This window comes from Acomys minous (genome assembly GCF_964271855.1).
Source record: "Acomys minous genome assembly, chromosome: 7".
NCBI lineage: Eukaryota > Metazoa > Chordata > Mammalia > Rodentia > Muridae > Acomys > Acomys minous.
The window spans coordinates 123,601,975-123,624,165 of NC_140488.1; the positions used below are offsets into that span (position 1 = coordinate 123,601,975).

General features: G+C 35.1%; 1 protein-coding gene across 5 annotated transcripts in view; it reads right to left on the reverse strand.

The window, feature by feature from the left end:
- The window catches only part of CNKSR2 (connector enhancer of kinase suppressor of Ras 2), a 248,341-nt gene that overhangs the window by 20,305 nt on the left and 205,845 nt on the right, over nucleotides 1-22,191 (reverse strand). For all 5 annotated transcript variants that reach the window (XM_084791117.1, XM_084791119.1, XM_084791116.1 and 2 more), the window contains one exon: nucleotides 20,844-21,384. In XM_084791117.1, the coding sequence (XP_084647243.1) occupies nucleotides 20,844-21,384 (541 nt within the window). The remainder of the gene's footprint in view (nucleotides 1-20,843; nucleotides 21,385-22,191) is intronic.

Below are 22,191 nucleotides of genomic sequence, written 5' to 3' on the forward strand. Positions count from 1 at the left end.
TACATATACATATACATATATATATATATATATGTATATTGTTTTTTTGAGAGAGGGTTTCTTTGTGTAGCCTTGACTGCCCTTGGCTTTGTAGACCAGGCTGGCCTAGAACTCACAGAGATTCACCTGCCTCCAGAGTGCTGCTATTAAAGGCATGCAACACTACATCCAGCTTGTAATAATTTTCATTAAAGCAACTAGAAATCAATATAGTTTATACCTACATTATAAAACTTAAGGGTTTTTTTTTAACAAGTAAAATATTTTGTCAACCTAGATAGAGGCCAAATATTCTCAGATATTACAAATGTTCGTCTAAGTTGCCAAACCACAGTTTCATCGTATTTGTAAAATTCATAGCAGATGGAATATTTCATTACCTAAGTGTGGGCTTTATCTTGATATACTTGATATACATACTGCTATGGCCTCAGAGTACAGTTTTTACTTAGCAATTTGTGAGAATATTCCTCCCATGCTGGCTGTTTGTATTGGAAATCAAAATGACTATCTGAGGAAACTGAAGGCCTAAAATACTTATCTCCTTTTCAGTGCTGGAGACTGAAAGGTTTTATGCAGTCTAAGCACTCACTCTACCACTGTTATACTGCAGCTTGAAATACCTTTATAAGTGAAGCTTTGACATTAGTAGTAAGTGATAAGGTCTTATAAGTTTATTAGTCACAGAAGTACTAAGTACATAAATTCAATTTACTACCAGTTTATTTTCAATGATGTGATTACTGACATTTTAGAAAAAAATATGCTATAGTTTTGGTCACATTTCATGGTTTGCAATTAATATTTTAAAATGGAAAGTTAGAAGAGTTTTAAAAATTTATTTATTTATTCACTTTATATCCCTATTGCAGACTGACCCCCCACCACTCCTTCTGACCCCCCTCTCACCCTCTTCTCCCTTTCCTGAACTGTCCTGAGAATTTTTATACATGTGTTACACAGTAAGGATTAAATGAGCACATGTATGTGTATATGTGCAAAACCGACATCAAAGAGGCTTTACCCAGCAACTGATAGGTGCAGATACAGAGACCCACAGGCAAACATTAGGGGGAGCTCAGGAACCCCATGGGAGAGAGGGAAGAAGGATTGTAGGAGCAAAGGGGTTAAGGACACCACAAGAACACAGACCACAGAATCAAGTAACCAGGAACCATAGGTTCTCATAAAGACTGAAGCCACAATCAGGGAGCCAGTTTAGGTCTGACCTTAGAATATATTATAGTCGTGTGGCTTGGTGTCTTAGTGGGACTCTTAACAGAGGGAGCAGGGGGCTACTTCTGACGTTTTTGCCTGATTTTGGGATCCTTTTCCACTTACTGGGTTGTCCTGTCCAGCCTTAATACTAGGAGAGGTGCCTAGTTTCATTGTAACTTGATGTACCATGTTACATTGATATCTCTGGGAGGCCTCCTCTTTTCTGAAGTTAAACAAAAGAGGGAGATCTGGGGAAGAGGGAAGAGGGAAGAGGGAAGGTGTAAGGAGAGACTAGCAGGAGACGAGGAAGGGGAAACTGTGGTCAGAATGTGATATATGAGAGAATAGTAAGTAAATAAATAGCCATAAGTGTGAGTCCTCCATTCTAATCCATTAATATTTTCAGATATTTCAGTTGAGTGATAGAGAGATGGCTCAGTCATTAAAGGCTAGGCTCACATATTTCAACTGATAATACTATTTTGATATTATTAATAAAATAGTCATGTTAAACTCTATGAAGACAGCCATTTTTTCTGGTGAGGTTTTCTTTCAGAAGTATTGATTGGCGTCAGTCTACTAACATTAGGTTGTTTTGCGACATAGTTTATAATTAAGGAGTATTTATCTTAAAATAAAATCTTTAAAGTCCTTAGTTTCTGTTGCAATGGCTAAACTAGCAAAGTGGCTAGATTCTGAGAGATGAGCCCACTATAGGAAACACAAAACTCCTCAATACTTTCTAGAAGAACAATGTATGTTTTTAATGTATGAGAATTTAAACTTTACATATTTATATTAAGAGGAAAAATTAGATCATATGATGGTCAGTGTCAAGTAATTTAGTGATGGGAACTGATAATATCATAAAGAAATGAATCACCTAACACTTTATCTGTGAATATGTATGGCTTTGTCAAGATGAAAAAAGTTGGAATTAACAACATTTAAGTTTGTTTTGATCCTTCCTTTTTTTTGAGACGGGATTTCTCTGTGTAGGCTTGGCTGTCCTTGACTCACTTAGTAGACCGGGCTGGCCTCGAACTCACAGAGATCCACCTGCCTCTGCCTCCTGAGTGCTGGGATTAAATCCACCACCACTTGCCTTGTTTGTTTCTAAATAATTTTATTTAATAGGTTCTCTTTTCTGCCTTCCAATACAACCATGATACTTCTTTTTAAAACCTCAGAAGTATTTCAAAAGGCAATTTTTCTTATCCTGAACTTATCCCACACTTAAGTGATCAGGTGGTAAAAGTGTCTTTAAAGCACTTTCTACAGTATATGACTATCTCTCCTGACTTGAATTCTCCAAATTGAAAATTCTAGTAGGGTAACAGCTAAGACAACTGAGGAGCTAGGGTCCTGAAGATAAATTCTGCCTGTTTTCTTTTTATGTCCTCTGGCCAATTTGCTGATTAGCTAACTTGAACTGTGCACAGTAAACACTGAAGCTGTGGTAAGGATAGTTTTACTGCCCATTTTTATTAGGTGCAGTCAGTGGCCCAACTTCCTAATTATTCAAAACATAATCTCAAAATAAATGAACATATGTGTGTGTGTGTGTGTGTGTGTGTGTGTGTGTGTGTATTTTTCAAATCAACAGTAATATCTCTGTCAGCAGTACCTAATAGATATACCGTATAGCTATATCTATAGGCTCTCCCTGATCACCTCTGTGGCACAAGGGATTGTATCCAAGGCCTCATGAATGCTAAATATGTGGTCTACCTCAGATCTACCTCCTCAGCCCTACTCTGCTTTGTGCTTAGTCTCATACTGAATTTTTAAACTATGTTAAAAGTTCTGCCATTGCCATATGGTAAAAGCACTATTATTTTAAAGAATGATATTCAGTATCAACTCTAATATCATGTCATCCCAGGAAAGCAAATGAGAAGCAGGGAGGCACTTAATATGAAAAAGTGAGTGAAACCTAAATTATTTTCAACAAGAGTGTAACAGGTGGCTGTGTGGAGGGGCAGTTGTGAAAATAGTGGAATAGAGTTTTATAAAGGGTGTATTCTTACTCTTAAAATCTAAAGATTACTTCCTCCCAGACTATATACTACCTTGATTGTAGAACTTAGTAATGGATTTTGCTTACTGTTTTTGAGATTAGAATATTTAAAACATTGCAATATTGACTTCCTCTTTCAATAACTTCTAAATGTTAATGCTTTATTAATAACCTCCTTGGCATGCCGGTCTGACATTTGGGATCATTTACTCATTAACAACTCTGGCAGAGAGATAAGCTGCTTTTGAGACACTGCCAATTGAGTTTCAGGACCATAAAATTATCTTTTCCAGCAAAGCAAGTGCCAAGAAAAAAAAAAAAGAAAATTCAAGGAGACAGTCACTTATCACTATTTTTTTTTACTTCAAATCTGTTATATAGCTAATGTAACATTTTCATGTACTCTTTTTACTTTCCAATCTTCAATTATTATATCACAGACTATAATCATGAAGCTCCTTTGTTCAAATAGTTTAACAATCTAATACTGAAATTCTATTTTAATGAAATGTATTATGTCCTTTTCAAGAAAAATATTTGGTAGAAATCACACTGCAAAATTGTATTTATGAGCAATGTATCATGGATGAAACCAATTGGCACAGCTATCTTAGGGTCTCAGTGGAAGAGGATGCACTCAGTTCTGATGTGAGTTGATGTGCAGAAAAGGATTGGTGATGGTTCTCCCCCTTTTTTTTCAGGAGAAGAGGAAAGGGGAAAGGGGGAAAGGAGGAAGAGGGTTGGAAGGTGGGACCAGAAGAAGAGGAGGGAGGGAGCTGCGATAAGGATGTAAAGTTAAAACAAACAAACAAGCAAGCAAACAAACAAACCCTCTGAGTTAATGAGTATTCATATTCAATCTTATTGTCTTAGAAATTAATGGTTATTAGATTTTGGACCAGCAAACTCACCCTGTATTTGGGATAGAAAATTATAGAATCTAGAAACCTATGGGGCATATACCATTTAAAATATTCTATTACATATGAGTTTCATTTCTCCTTCTGGATAATATTGTGCCATACTGCTCTTATAAAGAAAATTAGATTTTACTTAAGAGTTACAGAGGTGTTGACTCTCAGTGTTCTTAGGGAAAATACAAATGGCTTTATAGCTACTGTGAAAGGTAACAATATATGTGCTTAACATTTAATATAATATTTCAAATTGTATGCTCACTAGTATAATTATAGAAAAGTAGACTCATACACAAACTTGAATAGGGTGAAATTTCTTTTTATAAGTTAAATATTTGAAATATCTGAAGGGTCTCTGTAACTTAAAATATAATTAGTATTGAAATATGAAAGTCTAATCTTAATACATTCATTTCTATCTGTAAATTAAATAATTTTATGATGGTTGATGGAACTACATTACTTGTAATATATTTCAAAAAATAAGAACTCTGTTTTCACTGCAACCCAATCAGGATTTAAACATTTCTACGCATTGTATTTTATTTATAAAGGATTATGCTGCCTTCTCTAGCATGAAAAGATAAAACTATTAAGGAAGAGAGGCTGCCTCAAGTCCCTTTTTATTGCATAGAGACATGTAAAAGTTGAGTATATGTAGGATTCGTAAGTTTAGTTTAAAACTCCCTTGCCATTTGCTTTGATTACTAACAAGCATTGTTTGTGGGAGAAAGGACTAGCAAAATACTAATTGCTATGGAGTAGTTTACCTGTAATGAAAATGATCACCAAACACTCCATGAAAGTGGTCTGTCTCATTTATGTGTGTATGTGTTCATGTTATTAATATCATTATATACAAACATACACACACACACACACACACACACACACACACACACACACACACACACAGACACCCAGAGGGCTATGTTTTAAAATATATATTACTTTGATATCTTATATATTACTACCACAAATTTCTATATGTACACACATATACATATATGAACACATTATAAAACCTAATGGTTTATATGTGGCTTAAGAGCTACTTCATCAGATCTAAATAGATAAGGTTATAACTATATTTATCAACAAATATTACATCCAACCCCTTCTTAAGTCCATGAATTCTAATAATCAATGTTCTAGAACAACTTATCTCTTGATTTGGTTATTAAGTGCAGAACTAATTTAAAAGACATCAATCTGGATTTCAAAGCAAATTCAGAAAATCTCAAACTATATTAAAAGTAGCTTCAAACCACCATCAAGTAGCATATCAAGTACATATGCTTACTACTATTTAGGAAGGCTGTTACATAGTTTAAAGTAAGACATTTTCCTCAGCAATTGAGTTAAGTAGAGTATGCTCCATAAATAGACATAAAACCAGAACCTGGCCAAGGAAAATGTCAGGTTGACATTTTCTTCTTCCTTATTATAAATCTTCAGTGCAACACTAGAAAGCCCATTTTTCTCCTTTGGGGAAAATCAATAGAAACCTCAAAAGTTTAAGTAGTGATGCTTCTTAAACAAGATAATATATTTTAATTATAGAAGGCCTTGAACCAAAACCTTAGTTTTAGATATACTAGCAATGATTATAGACCTTAGTGTGTAGGCAGATTGGTCACCATGGTGATGAAAAAGTCATCCTGGTAAGTAGATACTACATTACATTGCTCCCCATAGAAATGGTAAGGCTGAAATAAAAGACAGCTTCTGAATTTAACATGGACAAATCTTGAAGCTCCAATGAACTGATAGTTTGTCTCAGGAGTTGCTAAACAACTTACCAAAGAGGTGAGTTATAGAAACCCACATCATATTGTCACTACGATGTCAGATCTAATCTTGTATAGTGGCAAATATCTGCAATTTCAGCACTTGGAAGGAAGGATCTCTGCATATTTGAGGCTCAGGGTATGGTATACAGTGAGAAACTGCCATTCTCATTTTAAAAGACACTTTCCCTTAGATATAATTTCTCATTTCTGATGGATTCCCCTGATAAACTTCTTCACACTCTTAGACATGTGCCTTATGCACTCTTTTGAATTTTTAAAAACTCTTGTGTGACCAGTGAGTATTGAACAAGAATGCTGTATATAAACCTGTTATCAGTATCGTCTAGATGTCAAATATTAACACTTGTGAAGTTTCCCAATTTTGCCTCACTTAGTGCTACCTGGCAGGCTAACAGCACTCAAACCTTAAGCATACATTATACTGTTAAATTCTTACTCCCTACTTCTGGGTTTTCCTCTGAGCAGGTTAGTTTATCTCCATAGATAAACTATCATACACTGTAGAAAGAGTACCAGGTGTTAATTAAATAATTTGAATGGTTTTCTAAATGGACTCTCCACATATATTCAAAGTATATATACTTTGTCAACAGAGTGGTCTTACTGATATATACGTCTGATTATATTATATCCTCATTTGTATTTACTGAAACCCTCATGTTCTTTAAGAGATAATGCAAACATTCAGGTATGGCATGGTAGGACGTTCATAATTTAGTTCCAACACAATTCTTTGTCATATGCACATGCTAAATTTTTCTAGATTATTTTTGTTTTTTCCCATGTCCATGTTTGCTGATGCTATTTTAAAATTAGTTTTAATTACACTTGTGTATGTGAGTGTCAATGCCTGTTGAGGTCAGAGGCTTCAGATCCCTCTGGAGCAGGCAGCTGTAAGCTACCCAATATGCAGGTCCTGGAAACTGAACTCAGGTTCTCTCCAAGAGCAGTACATACTCTTAATCATTAAGCCATCTCGTTAGCCTCAATTTTGGTTTTTCAATCCACATACAAAATATACTTCATTTCTTTTTTCCAGGTGAAATCATCTAGCTGAAATGGGCTACGCAAGGCCCTGTGAAACTTTACAAGGTGGAGTTGAGACCTTTTACATGCTCTCACTGAAATTAAATTACTAAGTGTGCAATTTTAAGAACACTTGGGATACTACATCATTATATTAGAATGTTTTTGCTTTCCCATTAGATGATGAACTTACTTTGTAATTATAACTTACTAGAATGGAGATTTAGGATACAGGGGTGCTGCTATAATATTAATTGGTTGTATTAATGTACAAATTTAAAATATTTTCTCTCAATATCTAATGCTATGGGGTACAAGTTGTATATTAAAGAACTGTACAGAATGTTTTACTGTAGTGGAATTTCAACTGAAATAAAATCTACTTTAAAATCTTAAATGTGAAATGTATGGTAGAGGCGGAATTTTGGAAGGAGTCTGAAATCACAAATGTTATTCCTGGCACTTCTATGTCAAGGACGAATGACTTATGTGGCCTTAGGTGAAATAATACAAACACTACTATAGGCTATTTGCTTTCAATGGCCTGTGGTGCCAAGTTATTTATATGTCATTAATATTAGAAATAGATAATGTGAGGCAAGGCAAATAAGTTATTAATACAGCTCATAACTATATTCTATAATTGTTCTTACTTTGTTGACAGATCCTGATCAGAAACATGAAAGATATCTTTTAAGAATTTTTTATTTGTAATTTGTTCACTTTACATCCTGACTGTAGCCCCCTCCCTTGTTGCCTCCTGATCCCACCCTCCCTCCTTCATTCCCTCTCCCTCCCTCCGCTATTCCTGAGAAAAGGAAGCCCTCCTCTCCTAACATCTGACCTCAGCCTAACAAGTCTCATCTGGCCTGCCTGTATCTTCATCCTCTGTGGCCTGGCAAGGCTGTCCTACCAGGGGGAAATGATCAATGTGTGGGGGCCAGAGTCCATGTCAGAAGTGGCCCCTACTCCCCATATTAGGGGACCCACAAGGAGGCTGTGCTGCCTGTCTACTACATCTGAGCAAGAGGGTCTAGTAGGTCCTCACCATGCATGGTCCTTGGTTGGTACATCAGTCTCTGTAGTATCCCCCTCTTCCACTAGGATTTATTGGCTCCATTGGTCTCCTTGTGGAGCTCCTGACCCCTCCAGGTCCTTCTATTTCCTAACTCTTCCATAAAACTCCCAGTGTTCCACTCCAGAGTTTAGCTGTGAGTCTCAGTATCTGCTTGGATCTTCTGCTGGGTGGAGTCTTTCTGAGGACCTCTATGGGAGGCTCCCTTCCTGTTCCTTCTCTTCAACTGCTTCCAGGGTCTATTCTATTTGCCTTTCTGAATGAGAATTAAACATTCTCTCTAGCATCTTCCTTGTTATTTAGTTTTTTAGGACAGTGTATTGTAGTGTGATTATCCTGTTTTATGTGGTTATTATCCACTTATAAATGAGTATATAAATGAATATATATGTCTTTCTGGGTCTGGATTAACTCACTCAGGATGATCTTTTCTAGTTCCATCCATTTGCCTGAAATTTTCAAGATTTCCTTGTTTTTAATAGCTGAGTAGTATTCCATTGTGTAAATGTGCCATAGTTTCTTTATCCATTCTTTGAGGGACATCTAGGTTGTTTCCAGATTCTGGCTATTATGAATAGAGCTGTTATGAACATATTTGAGCAAATGTCATTACTGTACCTTACTGTCTCGGGGGAGGCATAGGCAGATGCTTGATAGGGTAGGTTTATTGCTATGCTTGGTACTTGATCCTTTACCTAGATTTTGAGTGGCTACTTTTCCTTTTATGCTGATGAAATAGGAAAAATAGGTATCATAGTAACATAACCATTAGTTATTGTTTTAATAAATTTCAATGCCATATAATAAGCCTACTCATATCTAATTTTCCTAAACTATTGAAAATGTAACAGAAAGAGTAGTCAAGTTTCACTCAAATATTTGAACAATTTTCCTATCTATTCATTTCTTTTTAGCTTTTGTAATATGACATGCTTTTATGAAAAATTGGTTCAGTTCATTTTGAGTCTAAATTATCACTTTTCAATCATTAATAAGATCTGATTTCTTATAATATCACTGGTTCAATTGCATAGTTTTTCTAAAAATTCAATGTTTTAATTACAGATAATTTTAAAATGTAAGAATCAAGAAAAACTTGATTAAGCTTAATGGTCACTTACAATTTCATTTAACTGGGTTATACCTGAATTATGAGCATAGGGGGTAATACACAATTATGTCAGATAGTCTCAATTTAAGACAAGCTCTCGCTTTAGAAATCAAGACATCAAGTGGGACTAATGTTTGGTCAAGTGTATTGATATAACAAATTTCTAACTGCAATGAAACAAGTCATAACAGAAAACTTGGGAGCACTCTATTCTTTTTCACATCATAAAAGTTCCAGATTGTTTCTATTCTTTAGCCATAATAATTCTGGCATTACAGGAAAAGTTTTCATCATTTTAACACTTCTACACTCCACTGAAATAGTTTTTCAACTGGTTAAAGGTACCATATCTGGTATCAGTGATCTTAATATGCAAACAGTAGTTCTGAATATCAGCAATGGATTCCTCAGACTATTCAGAAACTAAAGACAGATTTTGTGTCACAAGTAGAATACTCGAGGTGTTTAGACAATGAATCATTTGTGTAATTTGGCTGTCACATTCCATTATCAGTGCTGGGAGTTCTATTTACTAAACTGGAAGAACAAGAAGGGTCATTTATGAACTCAGTGCTCAATTTAATGGGGGAAGGGCTAAATTTCACCAGAACTTTAAAATAGTATTTATTTAATTTGCTTTTTAAAATCACATAGCAATTAATCATAAATCAATTTTTGGAAAGCCACATATTTCTTTCCCCAACAATATACAGTATTTTGTAAGCTACAAATGCTTTAAAAAGTAAAAATTGTTTTATTTAATATTTGTTTATCCTGGGTTCTATGACAACATATACATGATGTGTTTTATACCCTGCCTAATACATGCTAAGGGAGTTAGGCAAATAAAATTTTGAAAGACTAAATCAAGCTTATTTGTTGATTTTTGCAATCAGCTAGGTTAATTATGCAGTTGGAAAAGGCATTATCATTGGCTATATTACACAAAGCAGCTTAGAGTATAAGTATGTACCATCCAACCTGGCATCAGTCTCTTTTTTAAGTACTTTGAGTACTGGGAACTCATTATACATAGAGACCAGTCACTCCACTTGTGGGCAAGATAAAAATCAGCCTCTGGGTAACTTTCCCCTATTATGCTCTCTGACCTTCCAACACTATCTTATTCTTTCTTCCATATGACAGACTTTTAACAATTTGCTATTTTTAAAAAACCTAATTGCGATTTTCAGTTTCACAATGAATATAAAATTGTTATAAATTTACTTTTGTGTAAATACAAGGAAGAACTTTTAAAACATAATGCCCAGTTTTTGGATGCAGGAGCACTGAAATCTTAAAATATTCAAATAGAGGCTTAATAATATTTTTTCTTAAATATAAAAGGCCTTTCTTTTTGGGTGGTAAGGTAAATAAAAACTGTCTTAGAACTCTTAAGGTTTTGTGGTGAGAGAGTTCTTATTCATAGTTACATATAGCATGATATATATTCTATGTTATCCCCAACAAACACAACTAACTAAATGAACCCTCCTTTACTATAAAGCACTTTGCAATGGATTCTATAGTATTACTGGAGCAGAAAAAACTTACAGAAACACTTTTTAAAAAGGATACATTCTACTGATTTAAAAGCAGCATTCAAAGTAAGTTAAGGATAACTTCACTTAATTATTAAGCAAAGACATTCAGCAATGGTGTTGATTAATCTTTGGAACTGTAAACATTTTCCTGCTTCCAATGCTGAGGCATGGTCCTCATTAAGTTAACAAAAGCATATCTTAAGCCCCAGTTACCAAGTTGCTAAATCTAGAGGAGGATTCCCAGCAAGTATATAAGGTGTAAAAAGACAATAGAGTTCAAAGTGAGGGATGGGGGCTATTTTTAGATTTTGCTCAATAGTTATATTCAAGCCACACTGATTACATGCTGTCCCTGTTCTTTTTAGAAAAAAAAAAACATATAAACTCCTGAGTTTGGCATAATTAAAGAGCAATGAGAAAATAGCAAAGATGGCAAGGGGAAAACGATATATAATAAATTTAGTGATAATGAAGTCATGAGTAATTTTTTTTTCACTAGGAATCACAGGGTGACTTTGCTTTAACCTAATGTTGCCATTAGTGTATTTGGAAAATATCTTAATGTATGACTTTCTTCCTTCCTTACTTCCTTCTTTCCTTTCTTTCTTTTTCCTGTTTCTATAAAAATGTCATCAAACTGTTACCATGCTGGACGATGGAATTAATTTGGGGTAACTTAAATCTATGGTCCCTGCATGGTCAGTTATGTTTGGCTCCAGGATAAACTCTTGTTCCCTTTGAGGTGAGAGTTGTGGTTTTTAAAAAATATATAATGTATATTATTTTCAAGACAACAGCCCATTCTGGAAATTGCTGTTAAAAATAAAGTCTTTCATTGTTTTTAAAGCACCTGGTCTGCCATATTAAAGAGAGAATCTTTAAAAAAAAATAAAATAAAAAGAATCACAGGGTATATGCTTTAAAATGTCCAATTCACAAGTCATAGAATAGACTCTGTGGTGAGAGGGTAAAAATCTTAAGCAAAATTTGAAGTGGAAAGAACCTATAGAGCCTTAGAAGACAAATTTTGGAAGACTTAAATAAATAGATTTAAGGCATTATGTTAATATATTCTGTGGGTGATTTATCCAAAGACAAATAGGACAATAATACATTAGATTTATAATTGTAGGCTAAAGATTTTAAATGGGGAAAAATTTTTAAAAATCTTTAAGTTGTAAAGGTTCAAATAGTTTTTCTGATTAATCAAATTTCATAATTATATTATAAAATTATGAGGCATGTTCTAAATGAAAGAAATATTTATACATAGCCTGTAGAATATAATATATTCACTTCATGTGTTAGACATTTGATTTGTATTGATCATAACAGCTGAGCAACCAGAATACTAATTTCTAAGCCACGATTTTTAAGGATTGAGCCAAATCAGACATAGCTATTAAAGTCAACTCATCTTCAGTCTTGCAAAGCTTGCATAAATTATAAATAAATTAAAATGAGAACAGAATACATTGTGCTATTTCTCTGAGAATCAATTTTGCAAAATTGTAAACTGGATATGAAGTGAAGTTATTGAAACAAAGTAAAGAAAATTGCCATATATTTTGAATTACTAAGTGTTCACTTTTACTAAGAAATTGTAAATTTTTTGTTGGAATCAGACTTATAGAAGATTCAGATATAATAACATAGTACCTCTCATTTGATAAGTGAACAATAAATATCTACTAAATGAATGAGCACAAGTTTAGAGCTAACTTGATCATATATTTTTATAATAAAGGAGACGTACAGGACACGGATTTAGTTTATATTTTAGTAGCTTAGATCTAGATATTGAGATGTTATAGAATTTACTATTGGGGATATTAAATAATTTGTAAACTGTTTAAAATGACAATTTTAGTTACAGTATTAAGTTATCTTAAAAATTTCTGTGAAATAATTCAATATGTTTATTTTATTGGCATACTTATACCTTGTGTTGGTATCAGAAATATATATATATATATATATATATATATATATATATATATATATATATGTATATATATATACATATACAAAACTGTCATATTACACTGCATAAGGAAATCATTCTAAGAGTTCTAAAATATGAAGCTTAAATAGTAAACATATTGGACTGGGTGCAGTGGTACATGCCTTTAATCCCAGGACTCAGGAGGCAGAGGAATTCACTCTGTTAGTTTGAGGTTAGTTTGGTCCTCAGAGCAAGTCCAGGATCCAAGACAGCCAGGGTTATTACACAAAGAAACACTGTCTAAAAAAAAAAGCCTAAAAATATTTTTTTTACAACAAAGTGTCACTTTTACATTAAAACACACATATATGGACATTTGTCCTTTAATGAATAACATATTACTAAGAACCTTCTCCATTAAAGGAGAATTTTCTAAATATAATTGAGTCTTTTTTTTGTGTGTGAGTGAGTGGGGGGGCAGAGGGAGAGGGAGAGAGAGGGGGAGTAGGGAGGGAGAGGGAGAGAAAGAGGGAGATGGTGTTGGTGGAGGCTGGAAGACGTCTGATCCTCTCAAGCTAGAAATGTAGATAGTTGTGAGCCACTGTTTGTGGGTTCTCTGAGAACCAAACTTGGGTCCTCTGGAAAAGGAACAAGTGCTCTTAGCCAATGAGCTCTATTCAGCACTCAGAGAATTCTTAAGAACAAATCTTAGAATCTGACCTAGCTGTTTTATCACAGAGCTTTGGGATAAGCGGATAGTATTAGCACATCTCCATAAAGAAGGTAAAATTTTCATGGGGATGTACACCTTGGGCTTGTGTCTCGATATAAGTGAGTATATACCATTTAGCTCTTTTTGCTTCTGTGTGAACTCACTCATTATGACAATTTCTAGTTCAATCCATTTGTCCACAAATTTTGGAAATTCCTTGTTTTTAATAGCTGAGTAGTATTCCATAGTGTAAATGTACCACAGTTTCTTTATCCATTCTTCTATTGAGGGACATGTAGGTTGTTTCCAAGTTCTGGCTATTATGAATAAGGCAGCGATGAACATGGTTGAGCATATATCCCTGTTGTGTGGTAGTGCATCCTCTGGGTAAACTGTACCTACCAGGATAGTGGGTAAGAGGGGAGGACATCCTATTGAGACTTTAGGTGTGAGAAGCCTGGGAGAAAGAGGAAATAGAAGGATCCAGCGGGTCCTGGAAAACTACAGGCGAGTCTGGGCCCTGGGGTCCTCCGCAAACTATGGCAACAGCCAAGGAAAAAATATGCAGTAAACCTCGAACCCCTACCCAGACTAGCCGATGGACAGGACATTCTCCACTGTTGAGTGGAGAAGGAGATCTAACTTTCACACAAACTCTGATGCCCCATATTTGAACATGTCCCTTGGATGGAGATGCCTGGTGGCACTCAGAGGAAAGATAATAGGTCACCAAGGAGAGACTTGATACCCTATGAGCATATACAGGGGGAGGAGGTCCCCCTCAGACACAGACATAGGGGAGGGGAGGGGAGTAGGGGGGAAGTGGGAGGAAGGGAGGAATGGGAGGATACATGGGATGGGCTAACAACTGAGATGTAATATGAATAAATTAATTTAAAAAAAAAGAAAAAGAAGGTAAAATTTTACAAGCACTGAGGCCATTAGAGAAGCAGAAAAGAAAACTTCTGATATATAAATTTAGGGTAAAGAAGGAAAAAGCAGGCTGAATTTAAGAGAGGTTTCTGTACAACTTGCCAGAAACTACTCCCATTGAGAAGCTAAGAATAAGTGATTACTGAATGGAAAGTGAGTTGCTTTTATGGATTGTGAAAATAGTAAGAAGCAACATTATGACTGAATCTGATTATCTATTTCGGCAAAAAATGTAAATCATAGCTTCTTACCTATGCTAATGATAGGCTGTCACTCTGTTATGTGAAACTAAATTTTACTCGGCTGCATCTTCTGCTGGTGTGAATCTGTAGCATGTAGAAGTCTTTTTTTTTCCATTAAAATCTCGTTTCATTACTTTGAACACCACTGAGATTATTTTCCTGGCAGATAGAGGACCACTGGGTATTTCTTAAACTACAAGGCTCATTATTAATACTTTCCCCAAACTAATTAAGATGGGACTAGGTGATGAATGACTTTTTGGGAAGACCCAAAGCTGTGAAACATAGTTAAGTTGAGTTACCTCTCCATAAGCTATCGATTTAGGTGCAATGACAATAGCCTAGAGGTGCTAAAAGATCTGTTTTCTAAGTGCTTTGTGAAAATGAACTAATCATTCCAAATGTCATATATTTGTGACATTTATGTTTGAAATGGGAGTTATACAGCAGAGGCTTATTTCAACCATACACAATCATTCTAAATATGACTAAAAAAGGAGTCACAGTACAGAGCTCTAATTCTAGTTCCTAGCATTCCAGCATAAACAGAGTATACTAAACACTTGCCAAATCTGGCTTTAACTAATATATAAAATAAATAGATGCACAATGCTTTGATTTCTGTTTCATGTCAATAACGGCTAATACATTTTTATCATGTAAGTAAAAAACGAGGGTAGTGAGATTTTAAAATCTAACTTCTACCCAGAATTAGAATTATATAGAGGACTTTACATATAATCATCATTGTTTTGTATTTCCTTACAGTATTATACATCAGATAATATGGTATAGAGATTTCTCCCTAGATTTTCCATGTTCTTTCTTTCTATTTACTTGTCTAAGCACCCAAGGATGGTACCTGCAACTTTACAAACATGATGTATTTAAGGTGCTTTGCTATTTTTGAATTTATTCATCTTATTTCAGTTTAATGTATTGTTCTTTATCTACTCCTTTGAGATTTTAGTTGTCATTTTGGAGATTACAGAGGATGTTGAGCTTCCAAAACTCCTTGTGTGCAAAATTTACCTTAAAAAATAAAGGGAAAGTGATGCAACTGCTTCCTTTATTCTCAACTTGTTCCATTCCTCCAACCCCGCTTGCCTTCAACATAGGTTTGTATTCAAATTACATCATCTCCTTGGCCACAATCTACCTGAATGCTCTTAAAGATGAAACTCATACCTCTTAGGGAATCTCCAAGAAATGACTGTTGGACCTTTACAACAACTTAGCAGGCTGAAGGCATCTTCTCTGCACTGTATTAGTAGTCATTCATTATTCAGCTTCTCCGCCTAGATAATTCCAAGTATTGGGCTATTGAACTACAGCGTAGCCTGCACAGCTCCCAAGTTGCCAATGACACCCAAAGAATATTCTTTTTTAAATATAAGTTTAGCACATATTTTTCAGAAGTTCTAATTTGAAAAGCATGAGCATCACATCCAGATAACCTAATGTACATGGTAATAGATTGACTCTTTTCATTTTGGCTGAGAGACCTAGATTTGCTTTATATCTCTAAGATTAAGCTAAATACATGTGTAAATTAAATGAGAATACTTATAGGTAATCTTCAAGATAATGAAAAAGAGAACATTATGATTTTGTAAAGAAATGAGTGCACACATTTTGTGTGACTAGGAAAGACTATCTTATAACTGCCAATGAGGAAATCAGCAGGATCAATGGATAAAGCTTTTGGAAACCTCATCTAAATTCCTACCATTACAAAGGAGTAACAGACAGTCTCAGCAGACCTTAAGCCACATTAATCGAGTCAGTATTTTAGCGTTAAAACAAATAATTTCTGAATTAAGTATAGCTTTACATTTTGTCTTACACTTTAGTGATTTATACCCCTTAAAAGTTGTAGAGGCTGACATAATTAATAATTTAATTTAAGGACACTATTAAAAGGCCCATACCTTAGTAACCTTTGAAATTGCTAATTGGGATAATAGGAAATTACTTGTCTTTTCCCAAATGCCAGTGAAGTAGGTCAGGATAATTAATATGCATGCTGACTTTTCAAAGAAAAACAAGGCATGTCTCATCTGTGTAATTTTAGTACTATCTATTTGCGACTAAAATGAGTTCAGCCTGAGAAAATTGTCACAGTATGACTCAGTTAAATAACTGAATTTCAAAATAAGGCAAAAGGTAGTTCAACCATGAGCAAACAGATTGCAATCTGTTCTATGGAAGGCTAAATTTTATAGCCATGAGAAAATCAAAAGCTATCCAGGGTTATGGATTTAGGTACGTTTTGCTCCTTGAAGTTCACTGCAAACGTGTCATTTAATGTATAACATTACATAAGGTAAGACAAAATAAATGATATAAAAGGAGTTTGGTTAGTTATACTTCTTCATGCTTAAGTTATAAAACAATTTATATTTTCATGTTTATCACCTGTTTTGTTCACTTGTCTAAACACTTCTTATTTTAAATGTTTAGGCAAAAAACAAAACAAACCAAAACCAAAACCAAACCAAACCAAAACAAAAAACTTCAGAGCCAGAGATAAAACACTCAATTCTCCTGCACATGATTGGTGCATATTTTCTTCAGTAGATCCTTGAGCAAGATAGAAATACACTACAGAGAGGCTTTCGGTGTACCAACTTTGTTTTGCTTGTATAACTCTGTGGCTATATAAATGAGTGCTTTGTGTTTGAGGATATACATATAAGTGTGATGTTGATATCGTGAACATGGCTTCTTGTTCTGTGTGTAATTTCTGCTCTGGCATAATGTCAAGCAGCTTGGTTTGAATAAGCAGCTTTCATGGTTATTTCTAATGACAAATCCATGCAAAGCATTAATTATGACATCCTCTAACTAGATCCCAAAGAGCTTTTTTTTTTTTGGAAAAATGCTGATTTTTAAAGTGAATCTTTTCCAAATGAAACATTCATCATGTATAAGTCTAAATATTTAGAATGCAACAAGGAAGTCCATGTCTGAAGTAGTCCCTACTCCCCATATTGTGGGACCCACAAGGAGACTGTGTTACTACATCTGAGCAGAGGGTCTAGGTCCACATCACACATGGTCCTTGGTTGGTGTATCAGTGTCTGTACTGTAGTGCAGTTATCCTGCATTATGTGGCTAATATCTGCTTATGAGTGAGTATATATCATGTGTCTTTCTGGGTCTGGGTTACCCTACTCAGGATGATCTTTTCTAGTTCCATCCATTTGCCTGCAAATTTCAAGATTTCCTTGTTTTTAATAGCTGAGTAATACTCCGTTGTGTAAATGTACCAAAGTTTCTTTATCTATTCTTCAGTTGAGGGACATCTAGGTTGTTTCCAGATTCTGGCTATTATAAATAAAGGTGCTATGAACATAGTTGAGCAAATATCCTTCTTGAACGGTGGAACATCTTTTGGTATATTACAATTATGTCTGTCAGTTATATTGGGCCAGAAGGTCGAAGATGATACTCCAACGTTATAGAGAGTTTTGGGTGACTGTTCAGGTAGCAAACTGTCTCTGTCATCTTCTCATTTGGGAAGCTGCTAACCTGCACTCCCTGGATATATTCCTTCTCAATTCTCTGATGAGGTTGAAGACAAGATAGTTTAGTCTTACAATTAGGCTTAGTTGTTTAGGGGTTAAGATGTTTTTAGGTGTAGATAGATGTTTTAAGTTGACAGAGATGAGATACAATAGATAATGACTTACGTTCATAATTTTAGACTCGCCAAGATAGGAAAGATGTTTTCTTCAAAACTGCCAAATACAAATAAACCAAAACACCATGATTGTTTCATGGTACTTCTTGCTGTAGGTAGTTTACTGTATATATGTGTAATAACATAACTGTATATGTAAAAACTTTTAATAAAAATTAAAAATAAATAAAATTATTTTAAGATAAATAATAAATGGGGCCTCACAGACACTACATAACAGTTTTCAGTGAAGCAAATCCTACTGAAATTGCATGGACTGCTCCACAGTATTGAACTATAATGACAAAATGTATAATACTAAATTTATTGACAGACACATTAGAACTGGTCTGCCTTGCATGTTTATTCTGTAAAGAGCTCACTGAAAAAAGATGGACAGTATTAAATAATTACGTATTTAATACAACTGGAACCTAAACTTACAAAAAAATCCTATTAATACAGAGGTATGTTTGTATGTCCAAAAATAAATTCTCTACACAAAACAACAAAAAGAGGACTCCTGAAGAAAAAAAATCAAAAGTCATCTAACTAGAGATGCTCTGAGGGAAAACTGAACAGAGGGCAGGCCTGGTATAATGTTCTAGACATGATTGTTCCTTCCTACTTCTTCTCAACATGATAACTACAACAAGCTCATAATAAATCACTTAAAAAAGATAGCATTGATGACTGCCTATAGAATCAATAGAAAGTTTTCTGAACAGAATTTTCTATTCAGAATTTAATAATTTTTAATTGGCTGAGATGGAGTATTTTTCCTTCCCCAGGGTTTACAGAATAATAAACAAACTCCATATATTTATTTATAGCTGTTGTAAAGCACCTGGATGAGAATTAAAACAAATTTTCTAACCAATACTTAAAATTTAGAACAGCTTGTTAACTCCGGTATCCATTAGAATATTAAGCTTGTATTAGCTAGCCAGAACTCCTATAAAAGCATAAGATGAGGCCTAAATACTCCTTCCATAAGAATCTCCCATAATCTGTAATAGATATGGATATTGGTAGGGTTTGCAGGTGATAGGTGCTAATTATCTTGTCAGCATTGACTCATATCTTTTCCAATGTTCTCAAGAGCTGTGGCTAAAAGATACTTTGCACTGAAAATATCTTAGCATGTGAATTTGATTACAAATGATTCTTACATTTTGCTGGTGGGAGATATAGAATTTCTATTAACTCATGTAAGCATAAGAAGCTCTCATGTTAAAGGAACCACGTTTTACACTGTTGTTAAATTCCTGACCTGTTAGTAATTTGTCAGCTATGAGTTGGTTTTTCTCCAGCAGTAATGAACATTTTATGCTACTGTATTCTATAGTCAAAGTCTCATATACTTGAGTAATGGGGTCAATGTTACATTTTATTTGTATCTTCAAAAAGAGGAGTCCAATCCATTAAAGAAACCAAACAAATAACTTGTTTAATCATCATTGGTTCCAGTCATCTGCACTAATTTGCTTTTTGTTTTTGGCTTTTTTTTTGAGACAGGGTCTCTCTGTGTAGCCCTGGCTGTCCTGGACTCACTCTGTAGACCAGGCTGGCCTCAAACTCACAGAGATCCACCTGCCTCTGCCTCCCAAGTGCTGGGATTACAGGCGTGCCCCACCGTGCCCGGTGTGTACTAATTTGCTTTAATTGTGTAATGCTATTTACCTATAATCTTTTCCTTTTACTCTTAGGACTTATAGCCAGAGCTTTGAAAATTTAAATAATTAAGTTATAGCCTTTCCTTTAAGTAAGTCAGGGTTTCTGGACCAGTGTTTTCATGGTAGTTATAAACAGAAGCTTAGTATTGGCATGTTGCGTACAAAACTTGAGAGTCAGTAAATATAGTCAGCTTTTTTGAGACGAGGTTTCATGTAGCCCATATTAACTCTGAGCTTTCTATATATCTGATGATGACCTCAAATTCCTGCTCCTCCTGTCTTGACATCCTAAGCACATATATGTATGTATCACTATACTTGGCTCAAAACATATTTTTAAGGTAAAATACTCCAGAAGTTACTAGAAGGTTACAGAATTATCTTCTTTTTCTTTAGAGTTAATACCCACAAGTGGAGTTTTGTAATCAATGTACATATCAACAAAATAAATAGATGCTTCTAGCAAATTGGTGTCTAGAAAAAGTTGGGCAATTTGGGACGGCAAATGTTGTATGAAATTTTTTTGGGAAAAAGTATTCTTTTGAGCTTTTACTTTAAATATGACAATGAAAAGAAGATATAAACATATTTGTGTAACTGTTGGTATGCATGTGTATGTTCAGTTATTCAACCAGGGCTTTGTTGACACCCTACTTGAAACATGTATAATTTCTTAACTCAAATGTAGGGGGCCTGTAAGATTGATGCATGAATGTGAGAAGAAAGTAGAGAAATGAAAAGCAAATAGGGAGTTGGGAGAAAAAGTATTTGTTCTAGTGGTGTTTTTCCTGATTCATAAATTATGAGACCTAACTTCCTATCCAGTGAGACCATTAAGTTTTGGAAAAAGGACACGACTTTCAAATAACAAGATGAAAGGCTATCACTGTTTACACAGGCTAAGAATTTCCACAAACATACTTACTTTTCTCTCCTATGTTTTCCCCTGCTGCCTCCTCTTCCTCCTCCTCCTCTTCCTCCTCCACCTCTGGTGGCTGTATATCATCTTGTGGGTCACAGGCACTAACGGGTGCATTCAGACAGCAGTGGTTGAAGCCGCTATCTCGAGGCAGGGTAAAACTTCGAGGCTTGCCCCCATTGCCATTTAACACTTGCATCCTCTCGCTCTCAGCTAAAGGGTATGGGCCATAGTGATCCTGGAGGTGGCACTTCTGAGTTGGAAGAGTGGACTGCCGCCTGTGCTCAGGGGAGATGGCTGCCGAGTCAGAGAAGACAGAATCTTCCAGAGGCAGAGTCTGAAGATAGTGTAAGCCTGAACTTGTCAGCGGTGTTTCAATTAAATCCTGCCAGGAGCGGCGCTGACTGGCTGTCTTGCGAATGGGGGACACGACACTGCTCCCAGTAACTTCCTGGCGAAACTCTTCATGTGAAGATTGAGACTGAGAGGTCTCTGTGGAGGAAAGCCGGCTGTGTTTTGCTTCCACATAAGGACTGGCACAACTCATCTGTGGAAAGGAGCCCCTTATCAGTTTCCACGTAATAACATACCATTTCAATAGTCAAAGACAACTCTGAGGTTCCATCTTATACCCGTCAGAATGGCTAAGATCAAAAACTCAAGTGACACCACATGCTGGCGAGGACGTGGAGAAAGAAGAACACTCCTTCATTGCTGGTGGGCATGCAAAATAGTACAACCACTTTGGAAATCTATCTGGTGCTTTCTCAGAAAACTGGGAATAGGGCTTCCTCAAGACCTAGCTATTCCACTCCTGAAAGATGCTCAACCATACTTATTTGCTTTTCACAACAGAGTGCTTACTTGGATGGAATCTTACATAGCCAAGCAACAATTGAGCAAGTTTGCAGACATCTCAAAGTTTAGGCCCCAAATTACAATGAAATAATTATGGATTCAAATGCCTTGAAATATAGATATAACAGTTGTCCATGAAACATCAGATCCAATAGTACAAATCTGACAATAATTAAAGTATGAGAAACTGTAAATGTTTATGTAAAAATCATTCAGCAACAGCACAAGTTTTAAAACTCTACATCTTTTGAAATTCTAAAGCAATACTCCCCATAGATTCCTATTTTGAGATTTCAGGCAGCTTAGGGGGGTGAGGGAAAGAGAAAGGCTTTTGTATGTGAGAACAAGTTGTTTCTAAAAAGAGTAAACCTTTCTGCTTCTTCATAGGTCAATGACTGTTCCTATGAGTACCACAGAAAAGCTGTCTTGAGGTCATGTCAATTCTATGGTAATTTCTGAAGAACTGAAAGTGTGGGTAGGATGGAATTATATTTGT